The 25,791-nt window shown below is 38.5% G+C and overlaps 2 protein-coding genes across 4 annotated transcripts in view; one reads left to right on the top strand and one right to left on the bottom strand.

The window, feature by feature from the left end:
* fbxo11b (F-box protein 11b) overlaps positions 1-2,993 on the top strand; it is a 36,936-nt gene extending 33,943 nt beyond the window's left edge. For 2 of the 3 annotated variants that reach the window (XM_057826219.1, XM_057826218.1), the window contains exons 21-22: positions 48-146; positions 1,723-2,993. In XM_057826219.1, the coding sequence (XP_057682202.1) occupies positions 48-146; positions 1,723-1,852 (229 nt within the window). In that variant the 3' untranslated portion in view covers positions 1,853-2,993. The remainder of the gene's footprint in view (positions 1-47; positions 147-1,722) is intronic. The other variant, XM_057826217.1, reaches the window with a different exon arrangement.
* A 2,939-nt stretch (positions 2,994-5,932) lies between these two features.
* The window catches only part of msh2 (mutS homolog 2 (E. coli)), a 51,449-nt gene continuing 31,590 nt past the window's right edge, over positions 5,933-25,791 (bottom strand). Inside the window, exons 8-16 of the mRNA XM_057826766.1 lie at positions 22,610-22,719; positions 19,830-19,953; positions 18,006-18,156; positions 17,756-17,853; positions 17,424-17,672; positions 14,871-15,075; positions 14,551-14,798; positions 10,726-10,889; positions 5,933-6,575 (exon numbers count right to left, since the gene is read on the bottom strand). Of these exons, the coding sequence (XP_057682749.1) occupies positions 6,399-6,575; positions 10,726-10,889; positions 14,551-14,798; positions 14,871-15,075; positions 17,424-17,672; positions 17,756-17,853; positions 18,006-18,156; positions 19,830-19,953; positions 22,610-22,719 (1,526 nt within the window). The 3' untranslated portion in view covers positions 5,933-6,398. The remainder of the gene's footprint in view (positions 6,576-10,725; positions 10,890-14,550; positions 14,799-14,870; positions 15,076-17,423; positions 17,673-17,755; positions 17,854-18,005; positions 18,157-19,829; positions 19,954-22,609; positions 22,720-25,791) is intronic.

The following is a 25,791-nucleotide window of genomic DNA, read 5'->3' as shown; positions in this document are numbered from 1 at the left end:
ATCTCTGTATAGCTTTTTAAAATTGTTTAATGCGCGCCTATTTACAGGTGTCACACTTGCAACACGACAGATAGGAACGCGATTTGCGTCAACTGCATTAAAAAATGCCACCAAGGACACGACGTGGAGTTTATACGGCACGATCGGTGAGAACAACCTAATTTTTAAAAATATATTGACAAAACGGTGTCTTAAAAAGTCTTGAATTTACTTATTTTGATAAATTGTCGTGAAAAGATATTGAATTATGTCTAGTAGATCTTAATTTCCATAAATTTTCCACTGTGCTCTCACAGGCGAGGGCTGCCACGATAACAATTGATTATCAAGGAAGTGTTTAGAAGCATTTTTTACTTTCAAAATAATCCAAATCCTCTTTTTGAGACTCTTAATGGCAAACATTTTTTAAAATTAAAAACTGATAAAGTAACATTTTATTTGACAGTTGGTTCATAAAACATCCTAATTATGACATGACGCCATCATGCGCAGTCGTGAATGGACATGACAGATGTGATTGTCATCCAGCAAATTATGTCACTAAGTCCATTGATGTCCACTCCACACAGGGTTCTCGCGAAGTCTTAAAAGCATTGACTAGGAGTTTGGAAACAATACCTTAAAAAGTCTTGAAAACATATTAAATTTTCATTTCTGGGGCTTAAAATTTATGATGTATGTAACTAAGCCAGTCGCAATATGCAATAAGTTCATTTATCGCACGGTAAATAAAAATGAGGGAGGTAATCTTCACGGCTACATTTTATCGCCACGTGCAAGCATACATTTGTTTGTTATTGCATGACGAAAAGAGAAGTGCACTTTTTTCATGGATTGTAAAGCTTCCGGTGAACATTTCAAAATAAAAGCACGTCATGTTCAACATAAAAATAACAATTTCTGGAGTTAATATCTCATACTTCAGATTCTACGGTAAGAATAGCTTTAAAATGAGGCTTTTTTTTGCCATCCCCCCAAAAAACGACCATGTATTGTAAGGCTTTTTTTCTCAAAAAAAAAAAAAAAAAAAAAAGACCATGTATAGTAAGGTTTTTTTTTTTTTTTTTTTTTGCCATCCCCCCCAAAAAACGACCATGTATCGTAAGGCTTTTCTGCCCTCCGAAAACACGACAATGTATTGTAAGGCTTTTTTTTTTCTCCCAAAAAAAACCGACCATGTATAGTAAGGTTTTTTTAACCTTTCTAAAAAACCGACAATGTATATAGTAAGGGGTTTTTTTTGCCCTCCAAAAACCCTGACTATGTATAGTAAGGCTTTTTTTCTCCAAAAAAACTACCATGTATAGCAAGGCTTTTTTGCCCTCCAAAAAACGAATATGTATAGTCAGGGTTTTTTTTTTGCCCTCCCAAAAAAAAGACCATGTATAACAAAGCTTTTTTGCCCTCCCAATAAAACGACCATTTGTCACATAAAACGGTGAGGACAGCTGCGGCTTATCAATGAACAAATCGTTTTGGTGGGTGGCGGCTAATAGTCAGGTGTGCCTTACAGTGCAAAAACACTTAATGACATCTGTAGTGGGCATTCATTAACGTTCATGACAGTGTCATGTCATAATTATGGTCGTATGAACCCACTGTCAAATAAAGTGGTACCACTGATAGTCGATTAATTGTTTAGCGACTTTTTTTTTTTTTTTTTTTTTTAAAAAAGGTAGTCAAAAATTTTATTTGAATTGATTATTGTCGTGTTCATTTCAGGTTTTTCTGCGACTGCGGCGCCGGCACCCTGTCCAACCCGTGCACATTAGCCGGCGAACCGACGCACGACACGGACACTCTGTACGACTCGGCGCCGCCCATCGAGTCCAACACTCTTCAGCATAACTGAACGAAGGCGCGGCCGAACGGCGGCGCCAAATCTCACACACAAAAAGTGACGCACACGTACACGCGGAAGCCGCTCCCCCCGATCCAATAGAGACGCTGAAACGGGCGACGCTCCACTAGGGGGAGGCGGAGGAAAGACTCGACTCTTGAGATTCCTCACACGTGTGCATGTGTACGTGTTTTTGTGTGCGTGTGGAGCACTTCGGCTTTTTTTTTTTTAAGAAAACTTAAAAAGGACACAAAAAAAATCTGGTTCTGCTCAATGGATTTTATTTCATGCTTTACCATGTAGTTTTGTATTTCCAAGCAAAAAGCTGACTGTATTTGAATGTCTTTTATTTTATTATATATTATAATTATTTCTTTGGTTAGCGTCCAGTCCAGTCCTGTCCTGACCCCGCCCGTTTAAATGGCTGCGGACGCTCTTTGGTGAGCCAGTGCACTATTTCTTTCTGTGAAAGAGAATCTGATTTTAAACACTAAAGAAACCCTCTCTGTTTCAGCTTGATTGGCAGGTGGCGCCGCCCACTCTTGTACAAATGTGTGTAACGTGTGTGTGTGTGTGTGTACAGTTTGATGCAGTCAGTGTTTTTTGTGGAGAGGTTTTTTTTTTTTTTTTTAAACTGGACCCCCCAAGAGTAGCTCTGCAGCCTGCCCTTTCCTCCCCAGTGTATCGTGGTGACTGTGGCTCCTCATGCAGCCTGAATCGTATGCATGTATCATAACATCTAGACTTAATATATTGTGAAGTATTCAATAACCATTATGTAGATGCTAGTTGGAATAAAAAAAGGGGGGTATACTTTTTTTTCCTTCTTTGGAAGACAAAGAAGACAAAAACAGGAAACTGGCCATTTCTAAGAAAATAAATCTTTATTAGATCCGAAGAGTGTTTTTGGTATTGTTTCGGGGGCTGAATGGTTAGTATGTGAAGATTCTCAGGGTTTTGTCTTTTCACTCGCAATTACTGCTGGCAATAGATGTTCAAAATCACCTAGACTGGGAAGGTGTCGGCGGCTAATAGATTTGACTTTTCTTGCCAAAAATGTAGTTTTATGGTCTTTTTTTGTTTGTTTGTTGTTTTGCTAAATCTCCAAAACACATTTATTGTAAGCCCCAAAGACAACAACAGGTTTCATAAAAGACTGTTTGCCCCCCCCCCCACAACCAGGAGGACTGGCAGCGATTGCCCTGCAAAAAAAAAAAAAAAAAAAAAACGTATAATCAGGCTTTTTTTTCCCCCTCCAAAAATTGACCATGTATAGTAAGGCATTTTTTGCCATCTTTTTTTTTTTTTTTTTTTTTTAGTAAGACCTTTTCATAAAAGACATGTTTTGTTTTTAGTATGTTTCTTCTGTATTTGAAGGGGTTTTTTTCCATTTCAACCAGAAGGGCGAAAGACCATGTTTAGTAAGGCTTTTAATATATTTTTTTCTTTTGATAGTAAGGCTTTTTTGCCCTCCCCAAAAAATGATCGTAACGCTTTTTTACCTTCCAAAAAAATTACCATGCAGAGGCTTTTTTTGCAAAAACGACCATGTACAGTAAGGCTTTTTTTTTCCCTCTAAAAAATTACCATGCATACTAAGGCTTTTTTGCCCTTCAAAAAAAAAAAAACAACCATGTACAGTAAGGCTTTTCTCCAAAAAACGACCATGTATAGTAAGCATTTTTTTGCCACCCAAAAAAACGAACATGTATAGTAAGGCTTTTTTTTTGCCCTCCCCAAAAAACGAAGGTTTTTTTGCCCTCCAAAAAAAAACAACCATGTATAGTAAGCATTTTTTTTTGCCCTCCCCAAAAAAACGAGCATTTATAGTAAGGCTTTTATTCCCTCCAATAAAACGACCATGTATAGTAAGGCTTTTTTTGCCCTCACAAAACAACTACCATGTATAGTAAAGCTTTTTTTGCCCTCAAAAAAAAACGACCATGTATACTACGGCTTTTTTGCCCTCCCAAAAAAACATTTATAGTAAGGCTTTTTATTTTTTTCTTTTAATAGTAAGGCTTTTTTGTCCTCCAAAAAAATGACCATGTATAGTAAGGCATTTTACCCTCTAAAAAATTACCATGCAAAGTAAGGTTTTTTTGCCTTCCCTAAAAAACGACTAAGGCTTTTTTGCCCTCCAAAAAAATGACCATGTATAGTAAGGCTTTTTTTGCCTCCCCAAAAAAATACTATCGTAAGGCTTTTTTGTCCTCCAAAAAAATGACCATGTATCATCAGGCTTTTTCCCTATAAAAAATTACCATGCAAAGTAAGGCTTTTTTGCCCTCCAAAAAAACGACCATGTACAGTAAGGCTTTTCTCCAAAAAACGACCATGTATTGTAAGCATTTTTTTGCACTCCCAAAAAAATTAACATGTAAAGCTTTTTTTTTGCCCTCCAAAAAAAAATGACCATGTATAAGGTTTTTTTTTCCCTCTAAAAAATTACCATGCATACTAAGGCTTTTTTGCCCTTCAAAAAAAAAAAACATGTACAGTAAGGCTTTTCTCCAAAAAACGAACATGTATAGTAAGGCTTTTTTTTGCCTTCCCCAAAAAACGAAGGTTTTTTTGCCCTCCAAAAAAAAACAACCATGTATAGTAAGCATTTTTTTTGCCCTCCCCAAAAAAACGAGCATTTATAGTAAGGCTTTTATTCCCTCCAATAAAACGACCATGTATAGTAAGGCTTTTTTTGCCCTCACAAAACAACTACCATGTATAGTAAAGCTTTTTTTGCCCTAAAAAAAAAACGACCATGTATACTACGGCTTTTTTGCCCTCCCAAAAAAAACATTTATAGTAAGGCTTATTTTTTTCTTTTAATAGTAAGGCTTTTTTGTCCTCCAAAAAAATGTCCATGCATAGTAAAGCTTTTTACTCTCTAAAAAATTACCACGCATAGTAAGGCTTTTATGCCCTCCAAAAAAAAAAAAAAAAAAAAAAAAAAACGTTTTTTTTTTTTTTTGCCCTCCCCAAAAAAACGAGCATTAATAGTAAGGCTTTTATTCCCTCCAATAAAACAACCATGTATAGTAAAGCTTTTTTTGCCCTCCAAAAAAACATTTATAGTAAGGCTTATTTTTATCTTTTAAAAGTAAGGCTTTTTTGACCTGCAAAAAACGACCATGTATAGTAAGACTTTTTTGCTCTCCAAAAAAAATAGCAAAAAAAAATTTATAGCAAGGCCTTTCCCCACCCCAAAAATACCATATTTTAAGGTGTTTTTAGTAAGGCGATTTCATCAAAAACGACTATGTATAGTGTTTCTTCAAAGAAAAAAATTAATAATAAATGTATATTTAGCCCCCGCACCCACAACCATGAAAGATTTTCTCTCAAAAACTTTTTCCCTGCCCCTAAAACATTCACATGTACAGTATAGTAAGGTGCTTTCATCCCAAAAAAAAGTTTTTCCCCCTCTCAAAAACACATTGTCATGCTTTTTTCCCTTTCCCACCGCCCCAAAAACATTCACATGTATAGTAAGGTGTTTTTCGTAAGGGGTTTAAAAAAAATAAAGATCATGTAGTTTTCTTTCAAAAACATAAAGACCTCCCCTCGAGAACACTACCATGTTTAGTGAGGTGTTTTCTCTAAAATACATGTATATTAAGGCGCTTTTTTTTTTCATTTAAAAAAAAAAAACATATGTAAGGTTTTTTTAGGGTTAGGGTTAGATTGGATTACTCCAAATTGTTTTCCTTTCTTTCAAAAACAAATTATATTTCTGCTAGATTTTGGTGACATAAGGTGCTTCGTCTAAGTTATATATTACAAATTTGGCATGCATTTCTACTTGAATTAAATAAGGAACACCGCTTCCTCTCCAAAGTCAACTGAGGTACGATCCAGTTTAACCTCAACCTTCATGGGAAAAAGCACTTTCGAAATTGGGTGAAGAGACATGGGGATTACCCACTGAAAAACGACCTTAAAAGTACAGTGGCGTTTTTTCAAGGTTCTGAGCCGCTGCAAATAGATTGGACCTTGAATAATTTATAGAGGCAATGTCACACTTTTAAAGCATTCATGAAAATCACTCTGAAGTATCAATCTTAGGACTTTAGAGGACAAAGTTTTATTGACAAACTGTACAACAGTATGTATGATTGAGGAAAAAAAAAATGAAAGTATGTTAACCTTTTCATTGTGAAAAACACAGAAGCATTACATTTGAACCCTTTTTATTTGTTGTATAAAGTGGAAAACCGGACACGCATTTTTCATCCCCACAAAAAATTCTAGTGGGTTATTTTTCAAAAATGAATCAGCATATCTTTCTGTGCCAACAACTTTTTCAACAAAATCCAAAAAATTGGGAGAACAGTATTTTTTGTTGTATTTTGTAAAAAAGAAAAAAAAAAAAAGAAAACACGTACTATTTTTTTTTTTACATTAACAGAACAAAAATTGAAAGCTTCTGGAAAAAGAACATTTTGCTCCATTTCAAAACCGCACAAAAGAAATCTCAACATTTCATGTGTTCTTTTCAATCAGTTAAGTTTTGGACAAAGCATGAAAACCCATCAACGCAAAACGTGACTTAAAACAATCACGACTTGACCACAGGAAGCGAGCGAACAAGCAGCTCGGCCACGTACGCGTTGTTTTTAGCACGCAACGCCTCCTTCATGCGCTTCAACGCCACCCTCACCTCGTCTTCCGTCATGGTGGCGATCGGAAGAGACTTGACTTCCTCCAAAAATTCCTGGATTAAGCTTTCACCGACCTGTTGGGAGAAGATGGACCACACGAGAGAGGCGCCATTTTTAGCTTTGGATTTCAGCGCCGCTTTGATGAAAAGTTGGAGTTGCTAAATATAGTTAGCTATCAAGATAAATATATTCATGTCACAATTATAGAAATGCCATTTAACATTTAGGTTATCTAATCAAGGATATATTTTGTAATGCTGGCCAGGACAAATACAGCACTGTAAAAAAAAAAATTATAATAATGTTCCTTTGGCTCTAAAGTAGGTTAGAGTTTATTTTTAAGAAAAACACTGGAGAACAAAAAGGCTGTTTGTTTTTTTTTAACGATGTAATAAAAGGCATATTATTGCAACGTTAACACAAAAAAAAAAACTTTTTTGAGAATAGTCGTTTATCTGTGCGTTTTTGTTTTTTTAACTGTGAATGATCATGCTTCAAGGGACTGGCAGCAATAATCGCTGCCTGTCCTCCCAGTTGTAATGGATGGGACGACTATGACTGTCAGTGGGTTTTTTTTTTTTTTTAAGAATTTGTGTCATTATATTTGTGAACAATTAGACATTTACATACAGTGCCCGCCATAATTATTGGATTTATGATAATTATGTGTTTTTTTAGCTTCTAATATTTTTTTTTCTAAATAATATGGGACCTTAATAGGAAAAAAAGAGAAAAATCCGACCTCCAATACAAGTGCATTTATTCAGTGGGGAAAAAATCCCACATAAAGAAATAATTTGACATCAAATAATGTGTGTCACAATTATTAGCACCCCTAGTGTTAATACTTTGTATAACCCCCTTTTGCCAACAAAACAGCACCTAATCTTCTCCTATAATGTTTCACAAGATGGGAAAAGACAGAAAGAGGGATCTTCAGCCATTCCTTTTTGCAGAAACTCTCTAAGTCATCCAGAGATCTGGGTCCTCTCCTCTTCAGCTCACCCCACAGTTTTTCAACGGGGTTGAGGTCTGGGGACTGAGATGGCCATGGGAGGAGCGTGATTTTGTGTCTGGTGAAGCATTTCTGTGTAGATTTGGCCATATGTTTAGGGTCATTGCCTTGCTGAAAGACAGTGACGACCCATCTTCAGCTTTCGGGCAGAGGGCAACAGATTTTGATTTAAAATGTCCTGGTATTTCAAAGCATTCATGATGCCATGCACCCTAACAAGGTTCCCTGGGCCTTTGGAAGCGAAACAGCCCCACAGCATCACTGACCCACCCCCATACTTCACAGTGGGTATGATGTGCTTTTCAGCATGTGCATCTTTCGTGGCACGCCAGACCCACTTAGAGTGTTTGTTGCCAAAAAGCTCAATCTTGGTCTCATTTGACCAAAGCACACGGTCCCAGTTGAAGCCCCAGTACCGCTTGGCGAACTCCAGACGTTTGCGTTTATGATTGTGAGTGAGGAAAGGTTTTCTCCGTGCATGCCTCCCAAACAGCTTGTTGGCGTGTAGACAGCACCTCATACCCACTGTGAAGTATGGGGGTGGGTCAGTGATGCTGTGGGGCTGTTTCGCTTCCAAAGGAAATGATTAGCATCATTTAAGCAAATGATTAAAATTTTTAATCGAGTTAATCACAGCTTAAAATTAGTTAATCGTAATTAATTGCAATTCAAACTATCTCTAAAATAGGCCATATTTTTCTGTAAATTATTGTTGGAATTGAAAGATAAAAGACACAAGACGGATATATACATTCAACATACTGTACATAAGTACTGTATTTGTTTATTATAACAAATCCACAAGATGGCATTAACATTATTAACATTATTTCTGTTAAAGGGATCCACCGATAGAAAGACTTGTAGTTCTTAAAAGATAAATGTTAATACAAGTTATAGTAATATTATGTTAAAACTAGGGCTGTCAAACGATTAAAATTTTTAATCGAGTTAATTACAGCTTAAAAATTCATTAATCGCAATTAATCGCAATTCAAACCATCTATAACATATGCCATATTTTTCTGTAAATTATTGTTGGAATGGAAAGATAAGACAAGATGGATATATACATTCAACATACGGTACATAAGGACTGTATTTGTTTATTATAACAAAAAATCAACAAGATGGCATTAACATTATTTACATTCTGTTAAAGTGATCCATGGATAGAAAGACTTGTAGTTCTTCAAAGATGAATATTAGTACAAGTTATAGAAATGTTATATTAAAACGCCTCTAAATGTTTTCGTTTTAATAAAATTTGTAAAATTTTCAATCAAAAAAATAAGCTAGTAGCCCTATTCTGTCCTCAATGTGTGTGAGTACACAAATTGACAGATAGCGAACATAAGTTCCAAAAAGAAATCAGACGGTGTGACAAAGTTGCATGGGCTTTACTGAAGTCATCTCTTTTTGACAGGAGCACGTTTCTTGTATTTTTGTAAAACTAAAAATAACAAGGCAATGTGTCAATAACTTGCATAAATCACAAAATAACATAAAATGTACACACACGTGTCCATTTGAGCAGTAGCACTAGCCAATTAGCTCACAAGCATCTAAAAATGTTACTGCATTTCACCATATATGTGAACAAATTTAAATACACATCATCAATAACTAATGTTTATGAATATAAACAAAGGAGGAATATAACTCACAAGCGATGCATGTATTAGACACAAACAGTGTGATGGGGCTATGAGAACTGCCACTGAATACTGGATGCGGACGTTAGCTGGTCTATTAGTTAGCACTGTCTATTAGTGTGAGTTCGCGTCGACATATAATCACGTCAGAAAAGCGCGCCGAAACCCAAATAATCAGCTGCACTGAATCGCCAGCAGAGGGCGACATTACGCCACATAACATATGCAAGTCACACCCAAGCGCCAGCAGAGGGCGGAAAAACTCCATAAAACACAATTAACAAGTTGGCCTTTCACTGTACTGACATTTAAATCTGTCTGAGCGGGCCTAGTGCATTAATTGCGTCAAATATTTTAACGTGATTAATTTTTAAAATTAATTAACGCCCGTTAACGCGATAATTTTGACAGCCCTAGTTAAAACCCCTCTTAATGTTTTCGTTTTAATAAAATTTGTAAAATTTTCAATCAAAAAATAAACTAGTAGCTCGCCAATGTTGACTTCGCCGAGCAGTGACGTCACATGTGCTCCCTGCCGCTGTTCCACAGCGTCTTTAACTACGTAAGGTAGTGACTGAAATACACCACAAGGTGTCAATGGAGAGTCTTACATTACTTAGAAATCAAGCAGATTAGTGTGTTTTGTCCCTCGACTGACACCGTAGTTCCCTGTTTACTGGTCCATTCACGTCATTTGAGTGCTGGCTTCACAACGTACGAGACCTCTGATAGTTTGTATATTGTGACTAAATATTGCCATCCACTGTATTTGTTGAGCTAAACGAAATGTTTGAATAGAGTTTGACCAAAGTCTGAGTAAGTTTTATGTGCATTTTGCATAGCTATTTTGATTGGGAATGCCAACTTTTCTTTTTGTGAACATTATTTTTTTTGGAGAGATAGCACAACGAAAATAATATTCCTTTCACTAAATGATACTTATGTTTGTTGTGAAGGAGTTGCCGAAGCTTATGCCAATAAACGGCGCGGTCCAATAAACGTCTGTGTCCACTAGCCTTTCTCAGCCTCTTAGCTCTCAATGTGCAAAAAACGGCGTCATTGTAATCTGTTTGAGGCAATGCATGAGCGGGTCATTGCGCACATGCGTTAAATGCGTCAAATATTTCAACGTAATAATCAAAAGTTAATTACCACCCGTTAACGCGATAAATTTGACAGCACTAGTTTTCAGTTTAATTTTGCCATTTCCAGTTTGCCAAGTTGATAATTGTGATGTTTATCACGTTTCATCTTACTACGAAGAAAGAGGAAATGACGATCGGCCCGCCATGACATTTACATCATCAGCCTTCGTGCTGTGACCCGGGAATCAAACACGTGCTTTCACACATGCTTTGTCCCCGGAAAGTTCCAAACATAATACTACGTTAAATATCCGCATAATCTCCATGTCCGTCAACCCGGGAATTCACACACAAGCGCTACCAGTTTAAATCCCGGGATTTTAACGGTATTCAGGTGTGTGTGGAAAGGGCTTTATTAAATTACACTTTTTCGACGTTTTACCCAAAAAGTTCGCCCGTTATTGCTTACTTGTTTGTCGCTTCGTCGTCTCTTGGCTTCGGGCTCGTCGCCCTCTGCGGACGGTTCCTGAAACTCCTCCAATTCCTCGGCCTTCTCCTTCGCCATAGCGACTACAGACTGCGGGAAATTAGCCAACTCCGCCACATGGATTCCAAAACTTTGGTCGCACACACCTGGAAGCAAAAGTTGTTGTTTTTATTAGCGTAATTTTTGGACCATAAGCCGCTACCATTTCCCCCCGCTTTGAACCCTACGGTTGATAGCCCAGTGCATGGATTTTTGCAGCCTAACGAGTATGGAGCAAGATCAGTCTCATAATGAACACAAACACATTTTCGATGTACACACACATTCAAGGGCGTAGGTTTGGTCTTAATATTGGTAGGGATGATATAACAGCATAACCTGCATGTAAACCTTTTGCTGGAGACGGGACATTAATAAGACCAAACATATTTGGTGAATTGGGGTCAGGGCTACATTTCTCACCAATATGAACCTAAATAATTCATAGGCTAAATGATTAATGCAAAAAAATTGACCTATACTACCTTTGACACTGCAAGTTTTTAATGTCTTAATCTGATCATTTTTGTTAAATCTAGTCAAATAATTGTCTCTATCTTTTTTGAGTGTTAAAGTCTAGTTAACAGATTAATGTGTCAGATTCTTCCACTTACTTTAAATATTACTATTTGTTCGTATTGAGCCTACATCTAAAAGTTGGTCATTTTTCACCTAAATCAACAAAATATTTCTTTCAAATAATGTTTTGAACAATATTCTTGAATTAATCTAATTAATTTCTGACTAACAAGTTTTTCTTTTAAAGATTAAATATACAAACTTTTTGCTTAAAATACATCTATAAACTTATTTTCAGCTATCGTTTTTTCTTATTTCAAGAAATCAGAGTAAAATCAACTTGCTCTGTAGCAGTAGCAAAATTAGTGAAGTGTTCCCCACCTCCACAACATTGACGTCTTTTTACATTATTTACAGCGGCTGCTGCTGACGGAAAAAGACTTTTAAACTATTAAACTATTCCCTCGTCTTTGAAGTGGGCGGAGGAGGCAGCATGTTGCACTTCGGTCGGGCTTTGAATGTGAATGTGTGTGTGTGGGGGGGGGGGGGGTCCAAATCATCAGCCAATCAAACGAGCTTTTGAGGGAAAAATGGACTGGCACATTCAGCGAGTGAAAAGGGTTCAGTGGAAGTCTGAACATAACGAAAGTACTGTAATTAACGTAATAATTCCATCCTGACAGTATAGGAAGACAATCTAAATGACCTATATAACTGAAGTCATTATATAATGCAAATAAGGTTGCTAAAAAGTTGGTGGGGATAATGTGAGCATCCTGAAAAGTTGGTAGTGTTATGTCCCTACTGTCCCTATGCAAACCTACTCCCCACGAAACACACAGATGCCATTTACCCCATTGAATGTGCACAGGAGTGACGTTACACAACACTCCAGTCCATGTGATTGGCCGTAAAGGAGCAAGACATCCGATTGGCTGCAGACGTGCTCCGCCAAAAAAAAAGAAAAAATGCGAACGCGTTTCTAAGCTGCGTGAATCGATTCTCAAAAAGATCCACACACTGGTGAGTGTGGATTTTAACCTAAGCGATTATTATAATAAAACAATTCAAACAGACATTTGATCAATGTGTATTGTGTCTGATGTGGTTATGAATCCCAAAATGTGTTTCGTGTCAGACGTGTGAGTGGATAGAAAATGTGTGTTTCGTGTCAGATGTGTATGTGCAACGAAAATGTGTGTTTGTGTTCATTATGAGACTGTTCTAGAAATGAGCTTCATGTCCCAGGGCGTGAATATCCCACGTTGCAATGTGGACACTTTATAGGAGAGTGCATCTTATTTTTGAGCAATTACAGTTTTCTTGTCAAATTTGGTGGGATGAGGCTTCGAGTCAGGTGCGCCTTTTTCTCCAAAAACAACAGCACGGACTCGGCAGCACCTCTGGCCAAACACGAGTGGTTGTGGTGGCGACTCTAAACGGCGTGGAATCTTGTCTCACTGGTTAGCCGCACATGGAGCATCGATTAGCTCGGGAGGGCCAAGTGCAAACAAGAGAGCTTTGTGACACGCGGTTCGTCACGCCAGATAACGCAAAATTAATTCGAGCATGTGCGTGTGCACTCAGGGCTGAGAGTTCACTTTTTCGTATAAGCTTGAAATTTTTAGTGGTTCTGGTCAGGCTTAGAATTGTTTATATCACTTTTTACTAGGGCTGTCAAAATTATCGCGTTAACGCGCGGTAATTAATTTTTTTAATTAATCACGTTAAATATTTGACGCAATTAACGCACATGTCCCGCTCAGAAAGTATTCTGCCTTTTGGTAAGTTTTACAGCAAGGCTTTTTGTGCTGTCCAACAGCGAACTCTTGTGGTCGCTTTGCGACATGGTTTATTGTTTTCTTGCCAGTTCATTATGGCTGCACGACGTCTCAGGCTGATAATGTTGTGCTAATATGATCCTTGGACAAGATTTGTCCGTAAGTATGGTTGTTGTAAAGAATGTACATATTATGTTAGTAAGCGAAATGTTATATTTTTTGTATGAGACGCTTTTTGTTTATGTTTAGTGAACCTGTATAGCGTGCTAAGCTAACGTTGTTGCTAATGCAATGCTTGTGTACTTTTATTTTGTAGTTTTACGACGGTCTAAAGAGGACAATGGTTTGAGGCCATTTTATTAATAAATCAGATGAAAAAGGAAGAAGTCTAATTATTAAGGCGTCGTTCACTAGCTGTCTAGCTTTGGAAAAAGTAGACGCTTCAGAGTGAGGACAGCATAGACAGATTTAAATGACAGTAGAGTGAAATGCCCACTACAGTCCTTATGTACCGTATGTTGAATATATATATCCATCTTGTGTCTTATCTTTCCATTCCAACAATTTATTTTACAGAATATATATATAATTTACAGAAAAATATGGCATATTTTATAGATGGTTTGAATTGCGATTAATTGCGATTAATTACGATTAATTAATTTTTAAGCTGTAATTAACTCGATTAAAAATTTTAATCGTTTGACAGCCCTACTTTTTACTCATTGGCTGCTGAATGACCACACTTTGGTAGAAGTGAAAGTTTGAGGTGAAAGATTATTCATAATTTTTTTCAGTTGTTTTTGCATACATTGGGTTATTTGTTAGGTGCAGGATTTAAAATTAATAAATACAACTCTGCAAAAGATTTTTTTTTTAATGTGCATGATCATTTTGAATTATGAATTTTTGTTGTAAATCAATCGGCGTATTGCTTTCGTGTGGCAACATCATGACCCATCGAGAACATTATGATGCAAATTGTGTCATTTACACACTTAGAAACCCCTGCAAAAAATGTTGCTACTTACTAGCGCCCATAAAAGCCTTTACGTTCAAGTCTTTGACTGTATTAATGAATGAGTTCATGAGATCCTCTTCACTCATAAAGCGTTTTGCATTTTTTTTTTCATCATTTATTTGATGGTAACAAGTTCTTGGACAAAATATCCAAGATTCCATGCAAACGGCCAGATTATTTGCTTTAGAAAAGGGTTAATTCAGGGGAGCGTAATCAGTTCATTTAATCGTGATCATTGACTCATGCTAAATGTATTAATGTTGATAATTCGGTACATTAAAATACAGCCTACAGTCTTACTTGTACTGTGACCGACAGACGACATAGATGGCATTAAAGACACAGTGTGGAGTTGTAGCCTGTTGAACATCCATTTACTAAACCTCACTCAATCGATTTTCTGGGGATGTGTGAGGAAAAAGTATTGTACTAAAAAGCCTGACAGACCTGGCTTGACTCTATAGAGCATGGTGAGCGTGTTGTGAGATGTGAGCGCTGTAACGTGCAAGTTCCGCACAGTAGGCTGCTGCGCCTCCAGCGCCGTCAGCTCGTGGAAGTGGGTGGCGAACAGACAGAAGCAGCCTATCTGGGCCGCCACGTGCTCGGCGATGGCCCAGGCAAGACCGAAGCCGTCATAAGTGGATGTGCCGCGGCCCAGCTCGTCCACGATGACCAGCGATTTCTCCGTGGCTGAGCTGAAGTGTAAAATGAGCTCAAATTAAACCACTGCGGGGTGGACGCACCGTTAAAAGATGGTGTAATACTACCGCAAGATGGCAGCAGTCTCCAGCATCTCAGACATGAAGGTGGACACTCCCTTCACCTGGCTATCTCCCGCCCCCACACGGGCCAGGATGCTGTCAGTGATACTTAGCTCCGCCTCCTCACATGGCACGAAGCAGCCGATTTGAGCCATCAATGTAATCACGCCCACCTGGCGTATGAATGTTGACTTTCCGCCCATATTTGGACCTGAGAACAAAATGTAAATTATTTCACCAACTGACAATAAATACTAAGGGTGTAACGGTACATGTAATAGTATTAAACCGTTTCGGTTCGTGGCGCTCGGTTCAGAACGGACGCGTACCGAACGAGTTTCTGACGTAATATAACCCTTACTTTTCGAGGCTGTGAGTCAATCGGGTTACAGTTTGTATAGATTATATTTACTCCGTTTTCTCTACTAGGACCAACACGGTAGGACAGTATAATCCAGAAACGTCAACGGCGCGACAACGTGGCCGCCGCGAGAATGCAGTAAAACACGGGCGTTAAGAGTCAGCCAATGCACACAAGTCGCAGTGCGGCCGCGTGTTAGACCCGACCCAGAAGCGGCTCAACGCAACGCACGCGAAAAGAACGGCAGAGTTAATTATTTGACGCGAGACACGGCCCTCCTGCGTCAGTACTACTACCGGTAGCTAGGATCGGGCCGGAAGTCACTCGTGTAAAAACACAGTGGATCCGGTCGATTTTCAAACTAATATGCAATCGTAACCTACTTTTTGAGTCCATCAGATCACTTGAGTGGTAGATCGGGGCACAGCTGACTTGTCTTTGTTGATTTACTGCTGTCTTCTCTGCTATAATAATAACCAACACGGTCCCGTGTTCAATACAAAACCCTCCTACCACAACAAGACAAGTAGGAATTAATATTCACATAGGAACTAACTAAAGTTATACAACATAAAATATACAATATAAATGAATACTACATCACATTTGTAAAATATAAATACATAATAAAATAAATAATAGCCCATTTAAACAAAATAAATTGAAATGAGCTAAAACACCTGTAATTAAATAATAAGAATAATACACACATCCTGCTTACATAATTATATTAATTTCTGTGTGGCGCTTTAACTTGAGAAAATCCACCAATAAAGCTTTTGAAAACCGTTCATAAGAAAAAAAAAAAGTTTCATTTAGGGAATTCCTCTGTAAAATACATGTTAAAATCTTTGACATTGGGATTGCTTTTCTCTTTAGCACAGGACTTCTTTTTTCTTCTTTCTTTCAGAAAGAAAGCTGACCAATACGCGGGGTCTGAAAGGCAAATTGTTGTTGGATTATCTTTAAATACCCGCTACTTTTTGAGCAGAATTCTAGCTTTGTATAGGCTAATGTTCCTATTGTTGAAAGCACAAAAGTGTGTAATAAAAAACTAGCACATTAATATTTTGCATTTTGTTTTCTTACTGTACCGAAAATGCACCGAACCGTGACCTCAAAACCGAGGTACGTACCGAACTGAGGTTTTTTGTGTAAATACAATTATAAAAATACACTATACACACACATGTATACACAAACATAGATTTATACGGCAGAAAACACAGACAAGGCTGAAAAAGCAGTTTCTGCTCTTGCACCCGTTTAAAATAAATTGCTGTATTTTAAGCGAAAAGAACTGTTAAGTTTGATAGAACAATGTCTATATGCTGCCATAGCAGTTTCATGGCGCATTAAGCCCCCAAAATATTTTTAATTTGCCCGTTTTACTCTTGAGACCCCAGTTTACAGACGTCGCGCAACCGCTTTTGTTTCAAACCAGCCATAAAAAGAAGCTTAGTAATTATATTCATTATTCGAAATGTCTGTCATTTTTAGCTTAAAATCATTAATTGATGTCTAATATTTAGTTTGGTTGGTTACGACTTTAAAAAATTATTCACTCGCATATTTTAAACAAATTACTTCCCCATGAAAAAAATAGTGTCTAAATAAATCACAGATACCTACCTCATAACTATTGCTTTATTGTAGTTTTTTATTACTGTCGCATTTTCCCCTATATTTTCGATAAATAATCGATCCAAACAAAGAAGAAAAAAACCAAACGTTTAAAAGGGTAAATATATGAAAAAGAAAATCTCGACCACTCCTTCATGTCTGCGAATTTCTGCATCACGACCCTCGTTATATTACCATGTTTCACCCATAAAATCCCCCAAAAATCCAGTTGTGGCCATTCACAGCTGTGTCTTGACATATACATGATACATGGAGTTTTTGGATCGAATAGAGATAAACACGCGATAATATCTCGTTAAAATCATGGCATCTTTAATTATGTATGCTCTCTCATGCTCTCACATCCAGTTGGGGTTTTGCTGTTTATTTTTAAATGCCCTCCTGTTCAAAGCTTTTCTTCCCCCAGACAATTGCGATTTTATGCTTTCCAATGATGTATCACACATGCATATCGGACAATTTTGAAATTTGGCCAAATTGGGGGTCTCAAAGCTGAACTTTAATTCACCTGAGTGTTTTCTGCCATATATTTCTGTCTAATTTATTGCACACACCTGTGACGATGAAGAAGCTCTTCTCCCCCTGCACGAACGTAACGTCATTAGGGATGAAGCACGTGTCAGCGTCTGTCTCCATGCAGGGGTGACGCGCCTGCCGCAGCTCCAGGCGGCGAGGGCCGTCATCAGGCAGCAGGCGGGGGCGCACGTAAGGCACGGGCGCTGAAACAGACGCCGTGGCGAAGCTGATCACGGCATCCAGCAGTGCTACCACGTCACCTAGCGTCTGTAGAGGGTCCACATAGCCTAGTAGGATTTTTTAAAATTCAATTTAAAAAAAAAACAAAACAAAACAATGTCATTACACTATATCAGCAGACAACCCGCACCTGAGGCGATGTTGATGATCTCCTTAACAACAGCATTCTGCGCCTCCTCATACTCCTCTCTGCTGCGCGTGTAGTCCTCGTTGAGTGCGCTCAATTTGCTATGGACACAAACAAGATCAGAGGAGGCAACGTAGACAGACATACGACATACTTGTGTATCATATTGACTCTGCAAAGCCCTCTGAGACAACCTTGTTGGGATATCGGGCTATACAAATCAAATTGAACTGAATTAAATACGAAAACACACCTGTTGGTGAAGCGCACACCATTTTTCTGCACATCCAGCGTGGTGAACTTCTTGTTGTTCCTCAAACTCTTCTCTTCCTTGCAGGTCACACGCAAGTAGTAGCCCAACACGCTGCTCGACTCCAGCTTCACCGTCTTGCCAGCATCCAAACCTGACATCAAGTACATTGTAACTGGGAGGGCTGGCAGTGACTGCTCATGTTTCCGCGCCATCGACGGCAATGGACGTCGAGTCCATTTGAACTAGGAGGGATGACAACCTCAAAGTTTTGATAGTCGACTATTTTGTTCAGGCCAAGCCCTGGGTGACTAGGTGCTCTAGGCGATGTGTAGCTAGCAGCCCTCCACTCAAAGATTTAAATGTTTTTTTTTTTTTTTTTTTAATATTTTATATTTTGCCAAAACACAATTTAAGCTTTTGTTTCTAAATATAAAAAATGAGCAAATAATCCTTATAGCACTTGTTGCATTTTGTTCATACAGTAACACAAGCACATTCATATTATTTTCTTTAACAAATAGCCAAAGAATTCTCAACACTGTTTGCCTCTTGGGCTTCGTGACCACTTGAAAGCACCATAGTGCAAATGTACCACCATGAAGCTTTGAATCAATTGGCTGCAAAGCTTCATTTGGCCTTCACTGGTCCATGTAATCTCTCACTTCCTATGTGAAAGAGAACCTCTGCTGCCACCTGCTTTTAACACTGTCGTACAACGTGCCTCATGCCTCCCAGCATGCACTGCAGCACCTGAGATGTAAATAACATTTAAACATCATGTTCTGTGCCAATTATGTATTTAGTTAGTGTTCAAGTTGTTTCATTAATTGCTAGTTATGCTATTTAGTTTGTCGTTATGTGATATTTTCATTTTGAAACAGAATTTGAACGACCCTTGATTTAATCACTTGCCATTAATTGTCCTTTTTCGTGAAGTGGATCTGCTTACATACTGTAAGTGTGGACTGTTACTCCCTGTTCATATGTGCCACAATATAGCAGGTGTCTAACACCATACAGGTTGGAAACAGCAAATATTTATTATTATGTAGCCTATTTAAATGTACTTGATAAGGTAGAATATTTCTGGAAGCATAGCGTGAGAAATATTCCAAGGGATTTTTTTTTTTTCCCCTCCCAAAGCAATTTGGCGACCACGTCACTAGATGGCGAGGTAGGCTGTTGCCTAAGGCACCATCTATGCCCAGGGCCGGCCCTAATTTCATTCATATATTTAAAAAATAAAACATGTTATTTACCTATCCATTACTCTGGTTCAAATATTTTAGCTTTAAATGTGTATTGGAACCTAAAAACACATGCTGAAAAAATTTTAGACGATGTCATTATTGTTTACAATTACTTTATTTTGATTAATTACAAAGATAACCAGCCCGCTTTCATTGTGGTCTCAACAAATAAGAAAATATTTACTCTTTAGAGGACAATTTTGAAGTCAACAATGTATCCAAATTTTTATTGGAGTGTCAAAATACTTGCCAATTGAGTTGGTAATAGATTGTTTATTGATCAACCCTCGTCAGCTTAATTTAGTTAGTTTAGTCAGCTAAAATTATGTTACTGATGTATGCATTAAAATTACAATAAGAAGCTGGCACCATGCGCGAGACCCATTCATTTTGGCCATAAATTTACCACGGTTATGCTCATTTCCACACCACCTCCCTTCTTACGTCATTAAATCCTGGCCGCCGGGTTGGAACGAGCTTCACAGTTGAATGCATTTTGGCCCTTCGGCTCACTTGAATACACTATGACGAGCTGAAGAGGCACCAAACAACTGTGGGTACATGTTGCACTCACCTAGCTCTCTGGCAGCAGCGTTCAGCACAGCCTGCATGCTCTTCTCCAAGGCATCCATCTTCTCTCGCAGCTCACTCAACACAGGGTCAAAAGAGGCTTTCACCAGGAACTCGTGATGTTCAATCTACAAATACAATGTATAGTTAAATTATATTTTTTAATGCCCCAATTCATTTCAAACTGGAGAGCATGGCAGTGAATGATTAAACTTTAATTACTAATGTATTCATATATATTTTTTTATTTTTAAAGCTAGCACAACTTGAAATTTTGAAGTCAACCTAGTTTAGTTCTAAGGTTACTGCCAAAAACCCAACATTTTAAGCACACTGAACTTCTGTTGAGTAAACTGAACTCAGTCATAGGTGAAACAATGAACGTCTTGAAGCTACTGCTCATCGAAAAGTCACCAATTAGTGAGCGGACCTTTAAAATTTACAGAATTTTTGCCCTTAAGGTAAATCCTTTTCTGGGAATAATCAGTTAACAAATAATTTGAAGAATAACAGTGCATGCACAAACACTCTCAATTCCAGTCAAAGAAAAGGTTCATTCAGTCAACGTAAGCCAGATTGATCAGAAATTAGTCAGTTCAAACTTGTATTAATATATTTTTAAGGTAAAATATGACTTCATAATAAATAGTACATCAACAGACTGCAACATCTTATGTAAGCACAAAATGGTTTGCTTTTGTCACCACTTACAAGTATGCTTCACTCATTAATTTTGGATAACAAATATTTGAAAACAACTTCCAACAGTGTTTGATTAAGTAGACCAAATATTAGGAAAAACACAACTTTCTACAGTCAATATTTAAAAGAATGGCAATATTAGACAAGGTTTGAACGTGCTATTTTCATTCCTGACAGCTGTCATTATTGGTTCAGCCCTAATGAAGGGCTGTTTTCACATGTCCCTTGTGTAATGCTTCTCATTCAAGATCATTGATGTATACTACTAGTACATTATATGTATAGATTGCAGGGGTGGGAACCTCTTGGTGCCTCACGATAACAATGATCTCACAATATAGCGATATACACTGCTGGCCAAAAGTTATGGCACCCCTCCAATCCTGTCAGATAATGCTCAATTTCTCCCAGAAAATAATTGCAATTACAAATACTTTGGTAGTAATACATCTATTTATTTGGCTTGCAATGGGAAAAAAAAAAAAGAGGAAAAAAAAAAGAAAATTAAATTATGATCATTTTACACAGAAGTCCAAAAATGGGCCGTACAAAAGTATTGGCACCCTCAGCCTAATACTTGGTAGCACAACATAGACAAAATAACTGCGATCAACCACTTCTGGTATCCATCAATGAGTGTCTTATAATGCTCTGCTGGAATTTTAGACCATTCTTCTTTGGCCAACTGCTACAGGTCTCTGCGATTAGAAGGGTGCCTTCTCCAAACTGCCATTTTCAGATCTCTCCACAGGTGTTCTATGGGATTCAGGTCTGGACTCATTGCTGGCCACTTCAGAAGTCTCCAATGCGTTCTCTCAAACCATTTTGTAGTGCTTTTCCAAGTGTGTTTTGGGTCATTGTCCTGCTGGAAGACCCATGACCTCTGAGGGAGACCCAGCTTTCTCACACTGGGCCCTACATTATGCTGCAAAATTTGTTGGTAGTCTTAAGACTTCATAATGCCATGCACACGGTCAAGCAGTCTAGTGCCAGAGCAACCCCAAAACATCAGGGAACCTACGCCATGTTTTACTGTGGGGACCGTGTTCTTTTCATTGAAGGCCTTGTTATTTTCGCTGTAAACTAAGTTGATGCCTTTTCCCAAAAAGCTCAACTTTTGTCTTATCTGACCAGAGAACATTCTTCCAAAACGTTTTTGGCTTTCTCATGTAAGTTTTGGCAAACTCCAGCCTGGCTTTTTATGTCTCTGGGTCAGAAGTGGGGTCTTCCTGGGTATCCTACTATAGAGTCGCTATTCATTCAGACGCCAACGGATAGTATGGGTTGTCAATGTTGTACCCTCGGACTGCAGGACAGCTTGAACTTGTTTGGATGTTAGTCGAGGTTCTTTATCCACACTCCGCACAATCTTTTGTTGAAATCTCTCGTCAATTTTTCTTTTCCTTCCACATCTAAGGAGGTTAGCCACAGTGTCATGGGCTTTACACACACACAGGAACATTCAGGTCTTTGGAGATGGACTTGTAGCCTTGAGATTGCCCATGCTTCCTCACAATTTTGCTTCTCAAGTCCTCAGACCGTTCTTTGTTCTTTCTTTACTCCATGCTCAATGTGGTACACACAAGGACACAGGACAGAGGTTGAGTCAACTTTAATCCATTTTAACTAGCTGCAAGTGCAATTTAGTTATTGTTACCACCTGTTATGTGCCACAGGTAAGTAACAGGTGCTGTTATTTACACAAATTAAAGAAGCACCACATGATTTTTCAAAGGGTGCCAATACTTTTGTCCGGCCCATTTTTGAAGTTTTGTGTAAAATGATGAGAATTTCATTGCAAGCAAAATAAATGAAGATATTACTACCAAAGCATTTGCAATTGCAATCATCTTCTGGGAGAAATTGAGCATTATCTGACAGAATTGCAGTTGAACTATTATATTACATAAGTATTACAGCTTCGCACAATAAGTGTTAAAATATTTCTGCCAGCCGCTTGGCCGCTTGTCTGGAGGTGCCCACAAAAAAAATTTCCACTTGCATATTTCATTGATGCGGCACGCCAGATCCCAGGCCTACATGTTTGACATGTTATGCCAACCAAACATGGTCAACCCCCACCTGGTTCATGTCCAAGGTGGTCTCGATCATCTCTTGATACTTGCTGAAGTCACCCTGCAGGTCTCTGAGGGGGGACACGAAAACGGCCTCAAGCAGGACTTGATGGTTGCCTTGGAAACGGATACAACCACAAAATGACAGGATATCCACGCTTGAAGGCAATGCGTACAATTGCAAACATGGATGACACATTAATGATACACTAACCCACCCGCCCTCTCTTTTCCAAGAAAATTCTTCAAATGGATATCATAGGACTTTGATGTGTTCCTGGAATGCAAATGCCTGTTTTCTATGATATGCCAAGAGATGTGCTGTACATATGGGTTGCATGTACATGCTTTAAATCAAGGTGTGTGTGAGTGCCGGGGGGGGGGGGGGGGGGGGGGGTCAGAGACGTCAGTGTTTTGGAATGGATACGCAGTTACGGCATCAGAAAATGAGCAAAAAAGAGGATGTCCAAAGGCAGCTGGAACTAAAGGGAGCGCTGTGACCAACGTGTTAAATGCTAGAAACGCGCAGCAGATTGGGGAAACATGGCTTTCTTTCTCTTTGCGTGGCTCAAAAGGCAACAGTTCAAATGGTTTGAGCGTCAATCGCTGTCCAAGGAAATTAAATTAGGGCTGCCAAAAATTATGATTATAATCATAAATAATAATACATTTTATTTGAAGGTGCCTTTCTGGCACTCAAGGGCGCTGTACAGTCATTTAAAATAACAATTAGACAAATTAAAGACTAAAAACTGTAAAAAAAATAAGTGTAGAACGTTCAAAACAATAAAATACTAATGTATGAAAATAATTAGCAGAACAGTAAAATACATGGAAATCGGGGATTATTATGGATATGCAAGTCTGAACAGGTGAGTTTTGAGTTCGGATTGAAAAAGGGGGAGTGTGTTCCTGAGGTCAGGTGGTAGTGAATTCCAAAGCCAGGGATTTGAGGCGAGCTGGGGAGTGTATGGAAGTGGAATACCTAAGGACATGGGAGGGAGTTGTAGTATTGAGGAGGTCGGACAGGTAGGGAGGGGCAAGGTTGTGGATAGCTGTGAAGAGAACTTTGAACTGGAAGTGGACCGGGAGCCAATGGAGCTAGCGGAGAACTGGAGTGATGTGGTGGATGAATGGGGTACAGGTTAAAATGCGAGCGGCTGAATTCTGGACCAGTTCCAGTTTATGGAGGGTCTTTTGAGCGAGGCCAAAGAGGAGGGAGTTGCAGTAATCCAGGCGGGAAGTGACAAGACTATGAACCAGGATGGCAGCAGAATGGAGGGTGAGGGAGGGGCAGAGGCGGTTGATGGTAGGTAGATGGAAGTAGGCAATCCACTGACACCCAGGCTCCTTACTTGGAGGGTGGGTGAAACAGTGGAGTTGTCGATGGTGAGGGGATGGCTACGGTATTTGGATATGGTGGATTTGGAGCCGATGAAGAGCACCTCGGTTTGACTGCTGTTGAGTTTGAGGAAATTTTGGGTGAGCCAGTTTTTTATTTCGGTGATACAGTCAGTCAGGAAGGTGGGCGGAAGAGACGAGGAGGGTGAAGAAGTAAGGTAGAGCTGGATGTCATCGGCCTAACAGTGAAAGTTGATGTTGAATATACGGAAAATATTGCCAATGGGAAGGAGGTAGATGATTAACAGTAGGGGGCCGAGAACAGAACCCTGAGGGACTCCGGAGGTAACGGGTGAGGGAGTGGATTTAAGGCACTTAGGTTGTATGTAATGAGAACGTCCAGAAAGGTAGGATGAGAACCAGTTCAACGGGGTGTGGGTGATGCCAATAGTGGATATACGGTGGAGGAGGGTGGTGGGACTGATGGTATCAAAAGCTGAAGACAGGTCCAGGAGGATGAGGATGAAGGATGAGGATGATTATGATAGTCGACTAATCATCAATTGTTTTGGCCACAAGTGAACTCATCAGCTCATTAATAAATCAGGTGGTGTTCACTGTTATATTACTCTCATTGTTTTTTAAGACAAAAATAGGTGCTTGCAAATATCTAAATCTAGCGGTAGTTATCAACCATTTTTATTTTGAAAAACATTTTTAAAGATGAATCGAAAGAATTAAGTTACTGTATGTTCCATTTTTGTTTGCTATTTCATATATTTTCAAAAATAAATTGCATGCAATGCATTTTGAACAGTTTTTAGTTTTTGTTATTATACTTGGGGGGCCGCTACATAAGAAGTTAATACATTCCAGGACCTTGTTTGTAAGTCGATATGGTCGTATGTCGAGCAGGATTTTCCCATATCATTATAATTCCATTAATTTGTTCCATAGCCCAAAAACCTACACTAAATCCTTAATAAATACAGCTGGTACTATTGCAAATAGCAATTACTCAGAGCAAAACAAATAAATTATGAATACAAATTGGAATAATAATATAAAAATAGTAATAATAATAATAATAACTGCAATGATGTAACGAATCGGGTTCTAATGTGGCGGATGCGTTTTGCGTGGTGTACCTGAACGCACCGCGTGGCTGACTTGACAAAGTGAGAGAGGACATTTTACTTTCACTTCGTTCAGCTGCGGAGGACAGTAGCCATGTTGTGTTGCACAAGTTCTGAAATAAATGGTTAAAAACCTGACGAAGCTGGCGATTTTTTTGGCCATGTTACCACAATAATAATTGTCACCTTAACTTATAAAGACTGGCGAACGGAGGTCAGAGGAGGACCGTCGAGATCTTAGACATTCTACAGCCGTATTGTCGAGCCAGTTCACGGACAGGACAACACGCTCATATTTTTCATTCATTTCCCTCTTCATTTCAATGGTAAGTCACCTTTTTCACTACCTGCACTAACATTCTTAGAACCCATGTTGATTTCTCTCACAAGAAAATCCGCCGTGCGTCCGTCATAAAACAAAGAAACTGCGGCGCTGTCATGAATCGTCGTATTTCAAGCATGTCTTTGGATGTAGGAACAAATGGCGAGTCAAATTTTATGTCGGATGTCGAAAAGATCGTGTGTCGAAGCGATCGTATGACGAAGTACCACTGTATTTAGAATTTTATATTTTTTTGTTTTTTTTAATGAAATAAAAACAATATTTCCTGTTTTTTTTAATTTATAAAAGTGTAAAAATAATTAACAAGGTCAACACAATGATGTATGGACTATCCAAAATATTTGGCGAATTATTTGACAGTCAATTAGT

This window comes from Corythoichthys intestinalis, chromosome 21 (genome assembly GCF_030265065.1).
Source record: "Corythoichthys intestinalis isolate RoL2023-P3 chromosome 21, ASM3026506v1, whole genome shotgun sequence".
In the NCBI taxonomy this organism is placed as follows: Eukaryota; Metazoa; Chordata; class Actinopteri; order Syngnathiformes; family Syngnathidae; genus Corythoichthys; species Corythoichthys intestinalis.
This window is presented reverse-complemented; position numbering and strand designations above follow the sequence as displayed.